An 18,677-nucleotide genomic window follows, 5' to 3' on the forward strand; every position below is an offset into this window, starting at 1 on the left:
ATTAGCTAATCGAGTGCCTTAAGCCCTCCCTTTGGCCTGCCTGTGAGTCCTGTGCCATCCTGGCTCTGGACCTGTCTTTTATAATCATTGTTTCCCGATAAAAATGTTCCTGCTCACCTATTGGTTTCCATTCTGACTGCTTTTACAAATCAAAATTTTCTGATGAGTGATACAGTGAAAATGTAGCCTTTTAGGTTATGCTAGCCTGATGGTGTTGTTTTGTCTAACACAAATTCAACTTACTCCTATGGCCTAGGAAATGACTGCTCTTTCAGTAAATAACTGTTCAGTAAATAACTTTTTTTGCAAATAGGTAGATACTTCGGTATCAAATCCTTCTCATGATCTCCTTGGGAAATTGTTTTCCGTTACACTTGCATTCACCTCTTCTAGGTTGTACTGCTTCGTGTCATGTTACACTTTTCAGACCTGTTGAGCATGGACTTTGCTGCTACAGTGGATAAAGTAGCCTTTTGTAAATAGTTGTGGAATGCTCAGAGGCTCTGGGTTTGTTTTTCTCTTGAAGATCGTGTTCTTACTGTTATTTTAGCAGGATATGGAGCCATCAAATAAGAAATTGGAGTAGGAGCATCTGCGTCACTCGAGATAAATGGAGACAAACAGCCGTGACTAGTGAATGGAAACCTCTGCAGGAGAGGAATGGGAAACAAAAGACGCAGAACAGCAGTTGGAAGAAAAGGTACAATAATTTCAAATGTACAAATGACTGAAAATGTTTCGGGACTTCTTTTTAAATTACACTCCCATTTAATCTTATTTCTCTGCTTTGTGTTATTTTGTCCTATTTGAATTTGCCTGAAAGAACTTGGATTAAAAGTGAAGTGTTTGGGCATGTCAGATCTCAGGGTTGCTGTCTTTAACAGGTTTTCTTGGGGGCTGGTTCCGGCCTTTGTGTTCTCCCTCTTGCCTTTAACACAGAGTTACTGCGCTGCTGTAGGTATGACCCCTCAGGAGGCACCTACGTGGGTGCACCCCGCTATGGGCAGTTCGGTTTGTCAGTTTAACCGTACGCTGCCGTCGGTGGGAGAGCGAACAGGCTCTGCCCAGGGCCTGGGAAGCCGTCACCCGGCTCTTACACAGCTCCAGGGACCCGATCCTACATAAAAGCGGGATTCAGACTCAATATGAGACCAGATGTGAGTTTAGCACTGGGCTGGAGTGGATTTAGTGGTTATTAGGATGATGACGCGTGTGCTCACCTATCTGGAGCTCCTTAGGGGACATAGTTAAAGAAACTACATTTGTTTTCTAAGTTTGAAGGAGTATAAAATTTAGTGCGGCAAACTAATAACATTATGTACTACACCATAAATTTGGGATTGCTATGTTTGTCGCTAATGGCAATGGCTTAATATTTATTTGGGAAGAATTATGAAGAGGTTATTTTTTGAATCAGAAAATTAATGAGTTTTTCACGGAAATTAATTTAGGTACATCTGCATAATTTTAATTTGCTAGTAAAATGGTTAGTGGTTTTATACCTTCTGTAGACTCATATTTCGGCTTGAAAAACAATTGGGAGCAAAACCCATTTTATATCAGTAGGGCCACAAATACTTGCTGTAGTACAAATCAGAAGACCAGATTTGCCCTGGCACATGTAATAAAGGCTAATGTATCTGTATTCAGAGGCAAAAATTGTAAGATCATGGACCCTGGCCAGTTCGAAGAAGCATTATCTGATATTTGAAAAAAAAAAAAATCAGACAGCACTCATTCCTTTGATTGTAGGAAGCAGTATTTGAAATATAGCATGACACTGGCTGTTCATCTTAGGTTTTTTGCATCTTGAGTTTTAATTTAATTTTTTAGAGTGGAGTTTTAGTACTACTTTTGTTTCTTCCTTTTTTTTTTTTTTAAGTGTTACTAGCATAAGTAGTGCTTGGGTATGTTTTTGTTTTGTTTTAGTACAGTATCCATCCAAGGTCAAAGAGATGACCGAGAGGGAAAGAAGCATATATAGAATGAAGGGCTTCAAGTAAATTATTGCTGTTTGGGAAAGAGCATTAAGCTACTGTGGTAGTTCTCTGAAAATACCATCTTGCAGCTGGTCAGAAAGACAAACAGCATTAAAACTTCTGAGAGGAGGAATTGAAAACAGCGTAAATTCATGTACCATCTCTGTGGCCACATCTTGAATGTGCAGTTCTGATCATCCTGGAGGGGAAATGGCTGAACTGAAATTGTTTCCTTGAAACACAACAAAGATGAGAAATGGAAAACAGACAAAATCAATGAGAGTTTCCAGCTAGAAGAGGAGATGAAAAAGGTGATGAGGAAAAAGAAAGCTATAAATTAATGAATGGTATGGGCAGATGGATGAATCCTCCATCATTCCATCTAACTGCTTTTGACCTCATTTGTAATTTTAGCCTCCACAACACCCTGTGCCAGTGTCTCCCACAATTTAAACAAGTACGATGCAAAAATGCACTTTCTGGTTTTTAAAAACTGCTTCCTGATAAAGTTCCAGTGGTTTCTTTAGTCACTGGATGACTATTTGTCATGCCTTGAGACATGCCAAATAATTGCTTCCCTATATATCTCCCCAGCTGTCGAACACAACACACCTTTTGGCTTGGGAAGTTACTGAGCAGCTGATTGCCAGAAATTAAAACCATATGTCAGGGGAAGGATTGCTTTGGACTACCTCTGCTTCTGATGCTGTTTTTTAAGCATCTGTTTCTGACTGCAGTAGCTAACTGGACATCTGCCTTGCCCCAGCAGGACAGTTATGATACAACCTCATTAGTAGCCTAAATTGATTTTGCAAAGTCCTTTTCACTGTTAGTTGTCTGCTCTTGCTAAATTTTGGGAGTGTTTGTTACTAAATAAGCTCCTGTGCCATCTTCCACTGTTTAGTATTTTCCTACGAGTTCAGCTAGATTTCGTCTCTATTTATACAATGTGTCCCAGGCGAGCAACACGTTGGAAATCAGAAACATCCCGGCGTTGAAAATGACTCTTCAGATGGCTTTGTGGGCTGTGGAATCTCTTGCTTCAATCGGCTTAATTACCTAATAAAACAGACTGAAAGTTGTTTGGGGACAGCAGTGCACTTTGAAACTCAGAAGTGCCGTATATGATGTGTTTTCATCCTGCACTGAAGTTTGGTTTTCAAAGGGCTCCTAAATCCAATGCAACAGTAGCTGGGAAAAAAGTCTGGTTTTATTGTCCTTTTCTTAGCTGTAATCTGGAAATGCTTCTAAATGGTGAATCTAAAAATGCTTTGAAGACCAAAACCATAGAGTTTTTCTTCTCTGCAGCTTTGGACTGTCACTTAGTCCTGAGTCCATGGGTTAGACTAGGCTGTGAATGAGCAGCACTGTTGTAAGCTTGATCTCAGACTGCGCTCACCTGTGCAAGGAGACACTGAATCTTTTTGTGTCTCAGAAAACTGAGCTGCGTGGCGCTATTATTATCCTGATGAATGGAGTGAGCCTGCAAGACCTTTGGGCATGCGGGACAAACTGGAGAGAGACTGGTATACAGGTAACTCACTGCTTCATCAGGAGGTGGGAAGGTGTCAACTGGTGTGAAAGCCTCTTGCCTTAAGCCCCAGGTGAAGACACCAAGGCTAGGTTAAAAGCAGTATTTCTGCAGGGTGAGAAGGTTTTACATGTGGCAGGAAAGGATAGTTACTGCGACACTAAAGCAAAACTAAGTTTGTAGTGAGAGAGGGATATTTTTTTTTTAACTGTCTCATCTTCCCAACAGTTGACACTGTCTTTTACATAATATTTTTAAAAGTGGGTGAAATTTTGAATCTACATGGGACGTACTAACTTACTCTTCGGCTCACATTGCTTACAGAAGATCAATCTCAAACTTTTTGTGCAGTGTGGCCACCAGTGCAATATGTATAATCATCAAATCATAGAATGGTTTGGGTTGGAAGGGACCTCAAAGACCATCTAGTTCCAACCCCCTGCTGTGGCAGGGACACCTCCCACCAGACCAAGTTGCTCCAAGCCCCATCCAGCCTGGCCTTGAGCACTGCCAGGGATGGAGCATCCACAGCTTCCTCAGGCAACCTGTGCCAGTATCTCACCACCCTTAGGGTGAAGAACTTTTTCCTTGTATCTAGTCTGAACCTGCCCTCTCCCAGCTTCCCACCTTTAGCCCTCGTCCTGTCACTGCAGGCCCTTGGGAAAAGTCCCTCCCCAGCTTTCTTGTAGGCCCCTGCAGGTACTGGAAAGCCTCTATAAGGTCTCCCTGGAGCCTTCTCTTTCTCAGGCTGAACAACCCCAGCTCTCTCAGCCTGCCCGCGCAGGAAAGATGTTCCAACCCTCTGCCCATCTTGGTAGCCCTCCTCTGGACTCGCTCCAGCAGCTTCATGTCTATCTTGTGTTGGGGGCCCCAGTGCTGGACGCAGTATTCCAGGTGGGGTCTCACGAGGGCACAATCCCCTCCCTCACCCTGCTGGCCACACTTCTCTTGATGCAGCCCAGGATACAGTTGGCTTTCTGGGCTGCAGGTGCACACTGTTGGCTCATGTTCGTCTTATCATCCACCAGCACCCCTAAGTCCTTCTTCCCAGGACTGCTCTCCATCCACTCATTGCCCAGCCAGTATCTGTGCTTGGGATTACCTCGACCCAGGTGCAGGACCTTGCACTTGGCCTTGAACTGCATGAGGTTGGCCTGGGCCCACCTCTCCAGCCTGTCCAGCTCCCTCTGGATGGCTTCCTCTCCCTCCAGCGTGTCGACCTCACCACACAGCTTGGTGTTGTTGGCAAACTTGCTGAGGGTGCACTTGATGCCACTGTCCGTGTAGCTGACAAAGATAATCTATGCAAATCAGTTGACAAATTAATTTATTCACTAGCAAAAGCTTTATTCAGAAAGAAAGTACCTTTGCACTGGTAACAGGAAAGGCCTCACCCACCAGCTCTAACTCAGGATGATTATTGCTTGGGTGATGAATCAGCGCTGAGCCACTCGGATCTTGATTATTTTTTTTGTTCCCCCCTAAAATATGACTTCATCATGCTGCTTCTTGCTTTTTAAATATATATATTGCAGGCCTTGTGCTGAGGCAGTATTGTTTATTTTTCCAGATGTTAAGTGTACATTATAAGTGGAATGCTCACTGAAGGTAACTTTTCTTCTCATGCACCCAGACTTGCACACAGAGTGCAGGATGTGTAGTGCTGGCCTTGGGCACTTGGGCTGTCTGGCTGCCTTTCTTCAGCCCAGCTCCCGCAGCTCTGAAACAGTATGCTGGGATTCATGTTTTCAAGTCTTCTCGGTCAAATTGGAAGCTAAAGAAGAAACAGCTTGGGCAACTTTTACTTCAGTGTGAGCCTTGGCCTACGGGACTTTGTGTAGCATGGCTGATGAAGAGCGGAGAGATGTTCAACCTTGTTGTAGACCACCTGTTGCAGATGCTTTTAGCTTGTGTTAGCCAGGTGATGCACTTGGAACTTGGGTCATCCCCCAACTTGCTCTATGCAAAGTTGTTCACGTGAATGAGTCTTTTCAGGATTGGGACCCAAAACAGTGGCGCTCAGTTAGATTTCGTCTTTGAGCTTGGAGCGTATGGGTCAGTGCCCATGACATGAAGAGGGCTTTGCGTGCCCTAAAGGTTGTCTTGCTTTCCTGACTGTATCTGTTGATCTTAAACAGATGCTGACTCTGCCAAACCTTGCTTTGCTTATGTCCTTCCTTGGTATGTCCGGTAATGTGCCTGGCATCTGCAGTTTGAGTGGTTGCTGAATTAGGCCTTTTGAGTGCAAGGTGGGTAAATGAATGACCAGGATGATGTTTTAGAAAAAAATAATTTTTTGGATTAATGTTGTTTGAAGGTTAACAGAATATCCAGTAGATACTAAGATAACTTATGGAGTATTAAACATGCGATCAAATCTTGATTCACCCTGGTAGGATGCAATTAGCTGTACGTTCTGTCTTCTGCAATAATAATAGAATATCGTAGGTGAGGCCCAAAAAGAAGGGTATTAAGCATTTCCTGACAAAAGACTTTGTTAAGCTGGTGCTGTGGTTTAAATTAATATCTGTACCTTGGGAGTAGTTGAAAAGAGTGACATTATAGTTGAATACTTTTAATTTTAACAGAGCTGAAACTGTAATTATTACTAATTATTTTCCCCAATCTTCTGCTCCAGTGACATCTACGTTTAAGGCAGGATCTGTGTGTGTGACAAGCACAGATATGTTGGTTCCTTGACATTAGCTATCCATGACAGGACCCCTGCATAAGGACAGGAGGATTTTAAATAGAGCAGCCTTATTTGACATCTGGTGGATAAAAAGTTGTGGCCACAAAGAGCCAAATGCAGCTTCCTGATCCCTGGCTACTTTGCTAAAGTTAAAACAATAGGGGGCTGACTCTTACCTCCTCCACTAACTGAAATGATCACAAGATCATTTGGCAACCCTCTGGCAGTGGGGGCACCTTGGAGCTCTGTTTTTCCATAACCCCAGTTGTTCAGTAGCCACCCCCACAGCCTACCCCCTGCTTTGCTGTGCTCAGGGTGACTGTGGGAAGGAGTGGGGCCAGACAGCAGAAGAGCCTCTTGAGACATTTTCTTGCAGCAAGAAGTTCACCTATATAAGAAAAAAAAAAAAATCTCAATCTCTAGCATCCTGCCATTTCAGCTAAGGATTTGGATAATCCGTGCTCCTTTGTAGCCACTGTCTGTAGACTTGCACTGCAGAGAGCATCAATGAATGTTTGTAGCCAGAGACAAGTTGTCACTGATCTCCTCCCACCACGGGACTCTAAAAAACAAAAGCATTTGATTGGACTTTGGGTTGTTTCTTTGACACGTAATAGCACATACAATAGAGAGTGACCTGCTTTTTGTCCTGCCATGAGGACAACATTGGACAAGTTAGCTCCAGAATGGTTTAATTTAGAGGCATTTGCAGCACATGTGATTGATAAAAAATTTCTCATCACCTTACAACCTCCTCAGGAGGATCTGGGAAAGTATTATATATCCTGCTTTTTTAATACATGCAATTCATAGATATATAAAGGAGAAGTGGGTGGCATTTAAATGCATTGCCTTTTTATTTATTACTGCTAGTTTTTTTAAGAGTATGAAACACCTTTTATCTCCAGGGTGTTGGCTCAAACCTTGTCTGGGTTTGTAGCATGCATTTTCTCCTCTGGGATCACTGCTGCCATGGACGATGGCACAGTTTGAACTCAGCTCTGTGCATGGGAATGATGCAAAGTCCATGAAGCTCCCAAGAACTTTCCCCAAGAACTGTGTGGGAGGTAGATGCCCAGGCTGACCTGTCACGGTCGTGGCAACTGTGGAGCCGGATTTACACATAGTGCCAAAGGACTGGCAGACATTCTTACAGCTTGTAAAACAATAAATAAGGAAGGTAAACAATGAGGCAAATGGGTATGCTTACTTTATATGCAAATGTGGGTGCTTGAACCAAGGCCTCAAATTGGCTGAAGGTTAAACAAAACCATCACTGTAAGCATTTGAGTCATTCAGTGGCGTTGGAGTCAGTGACTTTTTAATTATGTTAAATGGGATATTATTGATATCTTGATATTTCAGCATTCTCATAAAAGCTTTTCTTCTTTAGTGGAGCACACAAGTGGAATATTTATGAATGTTCTTTATAGTGTTTACGTGATCCCTTGATATTAAAGTAGCGTTACTGAAGTAGTCATTACCTCCTTTGCTTAACAAAACCAGAAGATTAAAAAACATCATTTAGTCATATGCAGAAAAGAAAGATTCCCATTAATACCGGATCAGATGTTTTATTTTTCAACTTTTTAGTAGCTGCACCTGCTAAAATAGACTGATGTGTTGCAGAATGCTTTATATTGCATAAATGTAGCAGGAACTGGTTTTGCCATTAGGAGTGGATTATTCTAACAGTAGTTTCCTGATGACATCATAGTAAATTCCAGCTGCCCAAACAGTTATTTTCCAGAAGAGGTTATCTGTAGTGCACTTGTACAAAATTACACTTAAAAGGGCACTCATGGTTCCTTTGGGACCTATAAAGCAAACCTTTTGTCAAATCCTTAGTAAACACAGAATTTTTTGTTTTCATTCTGTGGCAGTGGTAACAGTACGGGCACTGCTGGCGTTTGTGATTCTGGATTAAACAAATAAAAATGACATTGTGCAGTGCAGGAGACATGGAAGTCTGCAGGGCAAACCTCCTGGCTTGAAGGGGTAGGCAGCAGAATGGCTCTCCAGTGTTTTTTTCTAGAGAATTTTCCAGCTGGTGCCATAAAGATAAGGGCATACAGATTGCAGTACCCAACCCTAAATGGGTTTTCTTCCTTCTCTAGTGGAGCTTTTTGGGGGCATGGGTAGCCACAAAGCGGGAGACGGTGCTAGTTGAGAAGCTGGCCTAAGGGAGTAGAGATTCATTTTTGTATGAGATGTTAATATAGAGAGGTATATGTCTTTCCTAGAGTAAATCTGGATTGATTACTGTTGTTTGAGGGTTTTTTGTTTTTAAGAGGTAACCTAATTGTTGGTTGGGACAAGCTCTTTAGGTAGTGTCTTGAAGGTTGTGTTAGAAATGGTCATGCCTAGCTCCACACTTCAGAGGTTCTTTCCCAGGCATAAGAAGCCATAATTAATATGGAGTCAAACATTTCTGGCAATTGCTGTATTTGAAATGAGTATTAATATATATTTAATGAAGAATACACGATCCTATCATTGACTCTTCCATAAATCTTGTAGTAGGAAAATACAATCTTGGAGTTTTACCAGTTTGTCGGACCCTAAGACATCAAATAACTATTCTCTGCCAATTTCTTCCTAGCAAATTACAGTATTCTGCAGGGATTTCAAATAACATGTTGTTCCAGGGATCATTTATTTTTAATAATGATCTTTATTAGCTGTATTACTCTATATATGTTGAAAATGTCGTGCAGCTTTTAACGACCTTTCACAACATGTCTGTGAATTGAATAGCTTACTGTCATCACGCTCGCTTTGGGAAGGAGAATGGCAGCAGTGGGGAACGGTGGCAGATTAACTGTTCATTGAATTCCAGATCTTCCATCTCACTGCTCTGGTCATTGATTTCTCCTGTACTCACTGATTTTGTGCTTCTAGGTGTCCACACATGTAAGAGGCTGCCAAGTGGAGACCTATGATGCAAATCCTGTGAAAACTCATTCATTGCTTGCTTTCGTTCTTTTATGCTTCTCAGTGTTCACATGCAGGACAAAACCCCATTTTTTCCAGCCGTTTTCTCTTTCCCTGACTCTCTCATCTACTTACTGGTATTGCTTTGCTCTTCCACTGAGTTCATTGAAGGTCTGTGCTAGGTGCAGTTCCCTTCCATCCTTGTTAGTCCCACAAAGTCTCGCAGGAATGATCTGCATTACCATTCAGCGTATAGATCCAGCATATATCCAATGCAGCCGTCTTCTCTGTGGAGTGAACCTTCAGGTTCATGACTTCTCAGACCTCTTTAATGACAATGAAGGCTTCCCAGTCCCTGTAAACTGTCCCACTGAGGCTAACACTGGGTCAGTGGTTACTTGTCCTCTGCGTTTGGCAGAACCATAGACTTCTCGTTTGCTTTTTAGTATTTTGTATGAGGTGAGGTGGCTTTACTGGAGTGATTTCACCTGTCTCAGAAAGTCAGGTGGACGTGCAGAAAATGAGCAATCTGACCCCTGTGTCTATACGGGAACAAGTGTTGTGTCAGGCCCCCTTCTCACTCCTGCACAGTGCTGGAGATTTCAGAAGTTTATGGATTTTTGTGAAAGATTGGTACCTCACCACTAGGATTCCTGCGCTCTCAGCTTTTCTGCATTCCTCTTTTTGAGGCTGTTAATTTGATCCATGTTCAGAAGATTCTTTCTTCTCTGGAGAAAGTTTTGAAGTGATGGAAGCATGTCAAAAAATTAGTTTTGTTTGCTGACAATAACTCAATTTGATCCCAGACAATTTGTGATGAAAATACTTTCCTCCTTGCTAATCCAATGTTACAATAACTACAAGCAGCTGATCAATAACAGGAAGTATAGAACTGGAAGTCTGGAAGTGTTATTTCAGATCTTAAGCCACAAATTGATCTCCCTGTCAAACCTTAAGTAAGTGCTGTATCAACATGTATTTCAAAGATTGGAGTATGTTCTGAAATGTAACAATGATGGACTGAAGAAAGGAGAACAATAATTTGTTTTACGCAAGTGTAATAACTCTTTACAGCCCAAAACTACACAATCCTGCTATTATCTCATTTTGTTGTGCACTCACGCGTGACATCAGTGGTTTCTGACTGTTGCTCCACTCCGCTCCGATAACATATGGGATTATCTGTGGGTAATAACAATCCTTGCTCGAATTGGAAAGAACCGCCAGTACTTCCACATGATCCAACACGAGTCTTGTGCAACTGTCAAAGTATTCCAGCATTTATATGGCAGATATTCTGATCCAGGTCAGTTATTGACCAAACTAATTCTTTCTTAGGAAGGCAGAGACAACACCAGAAGACCTTCATATCATATAAGATTTTTGAATTTCCTTGGACAACTGATGACTGTTGCAACGCAGTGTACTGACTAAATCATACTGACCTACTCTAGAGAAAGTAGAGGAAAAAGGTCCGAGAAATTCTAGAATTCTTTGGAAAAAGAAATAGATAATAGAAATTTATGGGGTTTAGTTTTTTTTCCAAAAACTAATTTATGGGATTTAGGTTTTTTCCAAAAACTAAGACACATAGTGGTTTTGACCTCACTTTTCCCTCTTAACGGGCAGAAGTACGAAAGTTGTCCTTATACTACTGTGGGCACACTGAGGTTTTAGAAGCTTTCAGAAGCTTTTTAGAAGCAAATGTCACTGCTCAATTCACTTTATGGTGTTTCTTTTATAAGCCATTAAGAGAGATTGAAAGGATTCATGTTTCTCTGAAGAATTTCTTCTTGAATGTGTTTTTTAAGTGTTGAACACTGCCGTGGCTCAGGCGTAGCACATCTGAGAAGTCAACTTCTCTAGGAATGCTTGCTAGGTACATGCAGTGATTTGGGAAAAACAGGTTTTGCTTTCTGTGGGTTGCTTCTCCCCTGATGAGCATATGGAAGGAGCACTTAGGAGTGTGAGGGTTTGGTTGCTCTCTTCCTAATGCCAGAAGATCCTACAGGGAGAGGTTTGGTGGATTGTTCTTTTTCGGATAAGGGCTGCTATTTTTTTCTGACAGTACTGAGTCTTTTGAATTTCTTTTGCTAGTGCAGAGGTGAAGTCTTTCGACTGGATGTGAGTAGTCAGAGCAGAAAGTCTCTTTGGTGTAAACCCCTCTCGCCTACTAACCGGTCAGCCCTCTCAAGTAGAGATGACTAGCGGAACAGTCAGAATTTCTTCTGCTTTGTGTAACAGAAATCACTCCTGTGTTTACCTGTTTATTAGTATGAGGGGGAAGGAAGATGGTAATTCTCAGCTCTCAGCCACCAGTGAAGCCTTGTCAGCCTGTTATGATTAGGCTGATTATTTAATTACGTTTCCAGCACTAAGAATAAGTATTGCTTCACAGTGGAGAACAGAGGAAAACTGCAGGTGTCCCTTCAGCAGAGCGAGAAGGCTTTTCTCTAGTCTAGCCTTTTGTTGTCACAGCAATGTTTCCAGCTGTGATACTTCCTTGCTGCCAAGTAGTAGTAAATAGCTGTATAAATCATAGTAATGCTTGTACCATTCGGGTACAGCCGGTTGCTTTTTGACTCTGAAGGCTGTACGTATGCTTATTCTTGTATTTCAAATTAGGAACTGAACAGTTAACACTTTTGAAGTGCTTCAGCTTCCAACTTGGGATTTCATTCCTTGCTTGAAACACACACAGTTTTGTTTAAATTGTATTTTAATTTTATTTTCTCCAAGACTCTCTTCAGAACTAGGAGTCAGTAGACATGGCCTGCCTGACCCAGAGGGCAGTCAGTGGCAGTGCAGGTGCATTTGAGCTCGGGCAGCAACTCCAGACTGGTGCTGTCTGTGCTCCCTACAGGCAGGGCTCAAAACGCTGGAGAGCAGTGATGGCGTGGTGTGGTGCTGGCACCTGGAGCCTGGCGGAGTGTTTCGCCAAGTGATGTTTGCGTTTCTTGAGAGGGGATGAGTCGGTAGGAGGCCCATGTGGGTGGGAAGTCCATTGCCACTGGAGAAGGGTGAAGTAGTGAGAAGACTGGAAGGGACTGGTGTCCTCTGAGTTGTTTGTTCTTGACTGCCTTCTTTGTACGGAGCCATAGACGTGCCTGGCTTTTTGTATAACCGCAAACAATAGTTTGCTGTAAAAGACGACACTTGAAGCTCAATGAGATGTGGAACTAGGATAGCTCTTGTGGGTGAAGAAAAGGAACAATTTCTGTTATGTGGTGCATTGCTTTGCGTTCTTTCTGATTAAAGAAACCCGTACCTTCACAGGCACATGCCGACTTGCAATGGGAGTCAAAATAGATTTTGCTGAAGAGAAAATAATAAATACAGGGAAAAAATCAAACCACTTGTTATCCTTTTGTTCAAAGCATATTGAGATGGACCTGAAGTGGAATCCTGGCAGAGTGTCTCATCCAGCCTCAGCTGCAGTGCGGGTGACTGATTTGAGTTGGCGAGGCAACCTAAATCCCAGTCTGCTGATTAAAGATGACGGAGAGCTACTTATGGATGAGTACCTTTCCCCCAGGAAACTGGTGAGTAGACATCCAACTTTTTAATGAAGTAGAAGAGGCAAATGGGCATATACAGAGCTGTAGTAACTTAACCTTCCAGCTGCTCTTGTGATGATTGCAGATTCCTGCGTATCTGACAGTTAGACTTCTGCATAAAGTAGATTCTGTCTTACGGAAATTTATCAAATGCTTGTCCTCCTTTCACCTTGTTTCATATCAAAAATATTCCCAGCATGAATGCTGCTGTCTTTATTGCTAGGTTTCTTGAAGCAGCGTGAAGAAAAGTATGGGTAGCATAATTATAATTTAAACAGATCTCATTAATGCCACCTGAAGTACCTTGAACCTTAGCATTAGAAAAAGCTTTTTACATTAACCTTGTTCTAGAGACTGGAAATGCAACTTTAAAAGCACAACTTTTTTTCTGAATTAGTAAAATCATCTGTCCTGCTAAGAAGCCAATTAAAATATTCTGCAAGTGCTAGAAGTACTTTCTATATGTATTAAAGTATGTGAAATTTCAAAGCACATTTGAAAACCATGTTCCTTTTTGAGCGGGTGAAATGATTTTGGCTTGCAGCCTGCTGAAAGATAGTAACAGGCTGAAATCTTCACGAAGGAATTCACTTTGCGAAATATTTGTGAAGGCGTACTTGGTTGCATATTGTGCTGTATTTGCTCAGGACTAATTAAGGGTGAAATCCTTTGGGATGTATAGGAGCTGAGGAAATAACCTCACTCATCCCTGCTAAAGGAAGGGAGAGCTGAGAGCAGCAGTTAAGGGCAGACACTGCAGCTTTCTGGGTTGCAGAGCTGGGTAGAAATTAGTGAAAGACAGATGGGGTCAAGGCTGTGGTTGGGATGCTCCTGGGGGCAGGGGGTGATCGTGGGGTCCGTGATCCTCTGTGCACCCGCTGGAGCGACACTGGCTTCAGCAGGGGGCACATTCCAGCTCCAGGCTCACGCCACTCCCTGGCTGTATACCTGTCCCCATTTTGGCCGTGTGCTGTAGATTAGACAGCCAGTTGGTTTCAGAACTGCTCTTCCCTTAGTAGCTAAGTCTTTTATAGTTTTATAAAACATTTGGAGATGCAAAAATCACTTTCTTCAGAGTGTATATTTTAAGCTTTCTGGAGAAAAATTGATGTATGATCTTACGATCTATGCCATTCACTTTCCTTTGGCTCGTGTGACCCTCTGACAACTTCCTGGTCTTTTTTTAAAATCTAGCACAAAGTTTGACCAGTCTAATGTGTTTGTGGCCTACAACACCCTGTATAAATCGAATGGGGAGCTCTCAGATTAGTCTGCTTTCTTACAGCATGAACCAAAGCCCATTAGAATAACCGAAACAGCTGCCCTCTAACTTCAATAAGCTCTGAATTAAACCCATAGGAAGTTCTTTTGTTGGCATGAAATTTTTCTCTTCCTGAAGCTCTGCTGCTTTTATTTTGCAGTCAATTGTAAGCAGAAAAGTGTATGGAAGGCAATGTTACCCACATCCCATGAAGCTGCAGTTCCTTATTTTGTAATATTTTTTTAAAGTACAGATCAGAAGTTAGATTCCCCCGCAATTCTAGGCCATTTTTAAAAGTGGGAAAACCCCATTTGTTATTCATATGTACCTTCTTGACCTTAATCGAGTCTTGTCTCTTTAAGATTGTGTGTATTAACAGTAGTAAGGAATTCCATTTCAAAGACTCTTCTAAATGGATGCATACTGTCCTACTAATTTTTCTGGACAGTTATTTCCTGGCCATGGAACCCAACATTTGTGTTGGCATAGCTGGGATACTTCCTGCTCAGAGGAAAAATTCTATGACATTGTCAAGGAAACATTTACAATGTTTATAGCTTGTTTTAATAACAGATCCAATCCATCTATTCTTTGACCTTCAGGTTGATCAAATGGAAACCGCTGCTTCCATAAATTTACTTCCTCTGGATTTGCAAATGTAAAAATAGAGACACTGTTCAAACATTTAATCCAAAACAATTTTTCACGTGCATATTTTTTTAAGGAACCACATGCCATCGATAACCAAATGGTTTGAAAGGGTGTTTTGCATAAATCAATACACTTGCAATATCTTCTTGATTGTCTTTTAGTTGTGAATATTTTAGGAATTATTGATTGTGTTCTCTGAAGTGCTCTGGGAAGGAAACTAATAGATTTTTAAAATACATGCTCATTAAAGTAAAATTATTTTACATTCAAATAAAGACATAGGCCCCAGTTCTGCAGTGTGGTGTAGGCAGATTTCTGGACACCTGGTGGAGGTTCCTGAGGAAGGGTTTTGTTCTCTGGCACATGCTCAGCTTTACTCCTTGCACTTGCAGTGTGTGCTCTCTTGCACCAGTTCAGTTGGAGCTCGGGGAGGCTGGCAGGTCTAGCTGTGCAGAATCTGTGAAGACTGGGCACCTTGAATTGCAGCCTGTGGCCTCGTCTCTACCTTCGTCTCTATGAAATTTTACTCATTTCGTCCTTTTTCCAGGGGGATGGCAGTCTATTTAGTAGTGAAATCATTAGCAGTCTCCATTAGCAGTCCTTGTTATTAAGGAATCTCTAAAAGGTGTGATACTCGTGTTCCTTCACTTTTTTCCATGGGTTGTTTTCCTCCGAAGAGAGGAAAGTTTGGCTTAAACGGATTCTTCCTTTTTTTTTTTAAATCTTTTCCTTTTTGCCTTCTTGGACCCTGTAGCCCATAAGACAACTTCTACAAAACCGCTGGTCCCTTGCCTATTCTCTTCCTTCCATAGCAGATCCTTACCTCGCTTAAGTCTTGTGCTCACTCACTACAGGGTTCGTGATCTTCTGTGGCCTTGTTTCAGCATAACGTTCACTTTAAAATCCCGTGTGATTCCATTTCCTGTTATGTTAATCACATCTTTTGTAGTTTCTGCTTGCTGCCATTCCTCTTGCTGCGGTGTCATGTCGTGCCCTCTTATATTTGAATACTTTTCATCCAAGCTCCAGGTCAAAAGCTTTTGATGAAAGTGTTGATAGCATTAGATGTTCTTTTAATTCTTTCTGCTAGTATTAGTGTCAAGTTTCTGTTGTACTGCTAAATCTTCATCTATATGAGTAGGTGCCCTTGCTTTTCCATTTGTACAGGTCCTGTTAACATTACCCGCTCCCTGCTCTGCCTGGACTTGTGTTGTGCTTATGTGTTGTTGTTGGATGCTGTAGAATACCAGGGTGAGCAAATTCCCCATTCTCCCCTTGTTCTGAAAACTGGCTATTGATGGGCGATGCATTGCAATTATTTTGTAACTTTGTTAGGGCTGTGGCACGGATTTTTCACTGTGTGGAGGAACTGAAAATAAGGGCTCCACCTGTCTTGAGTCAGATTTTTAATTTGTTCTCTCCTCTCCCCACCATTTGCAAAGGATCGTTTCCTGACTTCTGCAAAAAGCACTGCACTTCTCAGAATAAATGCATTTTACAAGGTCAAATAATCCTCCAGATACTGTCACGTTATCAAAACTAATGGTGTTTCTGTGTGATCTTTGGAGAAGAAAGGAAATAGTCTTCTTGCTTTGCTATTTATTGATCCTGCTCCAGTTAATCATGTTTTCTAAACTTAGGAACACATGTTCAGAAGTGGTGTTTAGTTTTGTTGCTCAGGAGGTTAGGGTGTATTTCATATGGTATGCACTTCTCCTCATGGGGAGAAGAAAATCCTGGAGGGTCCTGGAACAACAGATTGGATTCTTGCTGAAATGACTCAATCATTTCCTTTTTTCATTTGCAGAAAGTTTTCCTCTCAGTTGTAAGCTAAATGGATTTGAGAAAAAAAGTTGAGATCAAGGAAGCAAGTGCAAAATCTTGGTAATTTAAGTGGAGTCAAGGAGATGGAAGCAACTGACTGAGTTTGGATCTGCTAAATCCTTCATTAGAGTTGTATAATCATTTGAAAAATAATAATTAGAAAAAGGTTTGAAGGGACCTCTGGAGGTCTTCCAGTTTGATCTTCTGCTCAAAGTACATCTGGTTTCAAAGTTAGATCAGATTGCTCAAGGTAGCAGATGGTAGTAAACATAATACTGCAAACAGGGAAAACATTACAAAACCTCATTTAGTTTCAGAGCTTTCCTTTTATATGTTCTTCTCCTGACACTAATGCCTTTACTACAGTGAAGGCTTATAGTTGTTATATTAGTGTTCATCCTGCTTCTTAGGCATCTGATGGTTTACATTCAAATCACATGAGGAATCTTTATATTTATATGCATACACGCACATGTGCATGCCTTTCTATGAAAAAAACAGATTTTAATTTGCATGCAGTTGCAGCTGCTTAACAAACACGAAATGGCAGATTACGGTCTTGAGTTTTGTGTGTTCAGTGACACAACATTGAGCAATGATTGTTGCTACTTATTATGCACCTAATGGCTAGTTAGAAAAAATAATTAATATTGGGGGGTGACTTTTTTTATATCTACGTGAGGGAAAGTAAATCCTTAAAACAAATTTAAAGCAAAAGTCAGTGTAAGACTATATGCTACCCTGTCCACTCCTGACCTGCATGTTAGTGCAGCGCATAGTTAAAACGAGCTTGTTTCCTCCTGCAGGACTGACACAGGCTATTTCTGGGAGACCAGCAAACTTCCCATATAGTTTCTGGTGCCCCCATGTGCCCTTTGACATTTGCAGTAGTTAGGAGATCTCCCAGCAAATTACAGCATCAGACCTTTAATACTGGTTCAAAAAAAGAAGGTGTCGGTACTGTGGATCCCCAGTGTGAGTCAGTGGGGAGCTGAGCTGGAGATGGCAAGACTAGTCAGGGGCCTGTCCACAGAGATCTGTTGGCGTGACTTGGAGGCTTCAGCAATGAGAATAAAGACATCTTTATTAAGGTGTCCACCACCACTTACAGTTTGTAATGATTGCCCTCATCTACACTTTTCATACAAGCCAAGAAGATAATCTCTTTATCACAGATTGAACGCCTGGCCAATCTCTTCATCTGAGCTGAGAGAAGAATGTATTTGTATGTATATGTAGAAAGTAGTGAAAGACAGCTAAATATTGTAATTACGGGTGTCTGCAGGATTTAGCCAGTTTGAAAGGAAGATTGCATGGGGGACCACAGGACAGTTCTGTTCTCTCTCATCGAAAATCCCTTGACTTAGAATCACTTAAAACCTTGTTAATGTTCTAGTAATTTTCCTCTTAGAAGAAATATTTTGTCATACTCATAGCTACATTAAATTTTTTTGTTGTGCAGGGAGAGACTATACTTGAGTTGGGAATTTGAAATAAAATCCCTGCAAAAAGCAATGAACACATGAATGAACATGAATCTAGTATTTGCATACAGGTGTAGTATTAAAAGAAAATAAGCTCACCACTCAGGAATTCCTGTCTTAGCCAAATTAACCAGGATCAGCAAAATAAACGCACAGCTGGAAATGCTTCTCTGACAGCTGCACGCAACATGCTCTTCAGCAACATATCTGTTTTTCACAGAGTATGTGAAAAATCTGGGGGAGAGAGAAGAAACCAGTTGTATACACCAGCTTTAATTGAACAGATATTTGTCAATTAAGGAATTTACAGAGAGTTGCAAGTGGGACTTGAGCTGGATTTCCCAGCATCCCCAGGTGACTGTTCTGCCAGTTGGGAAGCTCTGCAAGCACAGAAGTATTTTTCACTTGCAATTTTTTACAGAATACTTATTGGCTCTTCTTGTCAGTCAGAGGAAAAGCTTTCCAAACAAGTGCACGCTCTCCAGTTAGATATTGGCCAGACATTTTGCATGATGGGAATGGTTTGCCAGCCATCATGGAGCTGCTTCTTAAAATACTGGCTAATTATTTACCAATAGCTTCTGCATGATCTCATGGAAAATAGTTTTACTCCCATTTTGAAGGAGGTGCAAAAACGTAAAGTGTACTTTATCTGTCTTTGTTCTACTTAGCGTGTAATCATCTTCAAAGAATTGTGCAGTGCTTTACCGTGGAAATTTATCCTTTCAAATGAACAAATTTAGGGTGGAGTATAATGCTTGCTG

The 18,677-nt window shown here is 41.5% G+C and overlaps 1 protein-coding gene across 1 annotated transcript in view; it reads left to right on the plus strand.

Moving 5' to 3' along the window:
* Positions 1-12,522: 12,522 nt before the first annotated feature.
* LRRC56 (leucine rich repeat containing 56) overlaps positions 12,523-18,677 on the plus strand; it is a 50,401-nt gene continuing 44,246 nt past the window's right edge. Inside the window, exon 1 of the mRNA XM_086472340.1 lies at positions 12,523-12,678. Within this exon, the coding sequence (XP_086328466.1) occupies positions 12,523-12,678 (156 nt within the window). The remainder of the gene's footprint in view (positions 12,679-18,677) is intronic.

The sequence above is a fragment of the Leptosomus discolor genome, chromosome 12 (genome assembly GCF_034619465.1).
Source record: "Leptosomus discolor isolate bLepDis1 chromosome 12, bLepDis1.hap2, whole genome shotgun sequence".
NCBI lineage: Eukaryota > Metazoa > Chordata > Aves > Leptosomiformes > Leptosomidae > Leptosomus > Leptosomus discolor.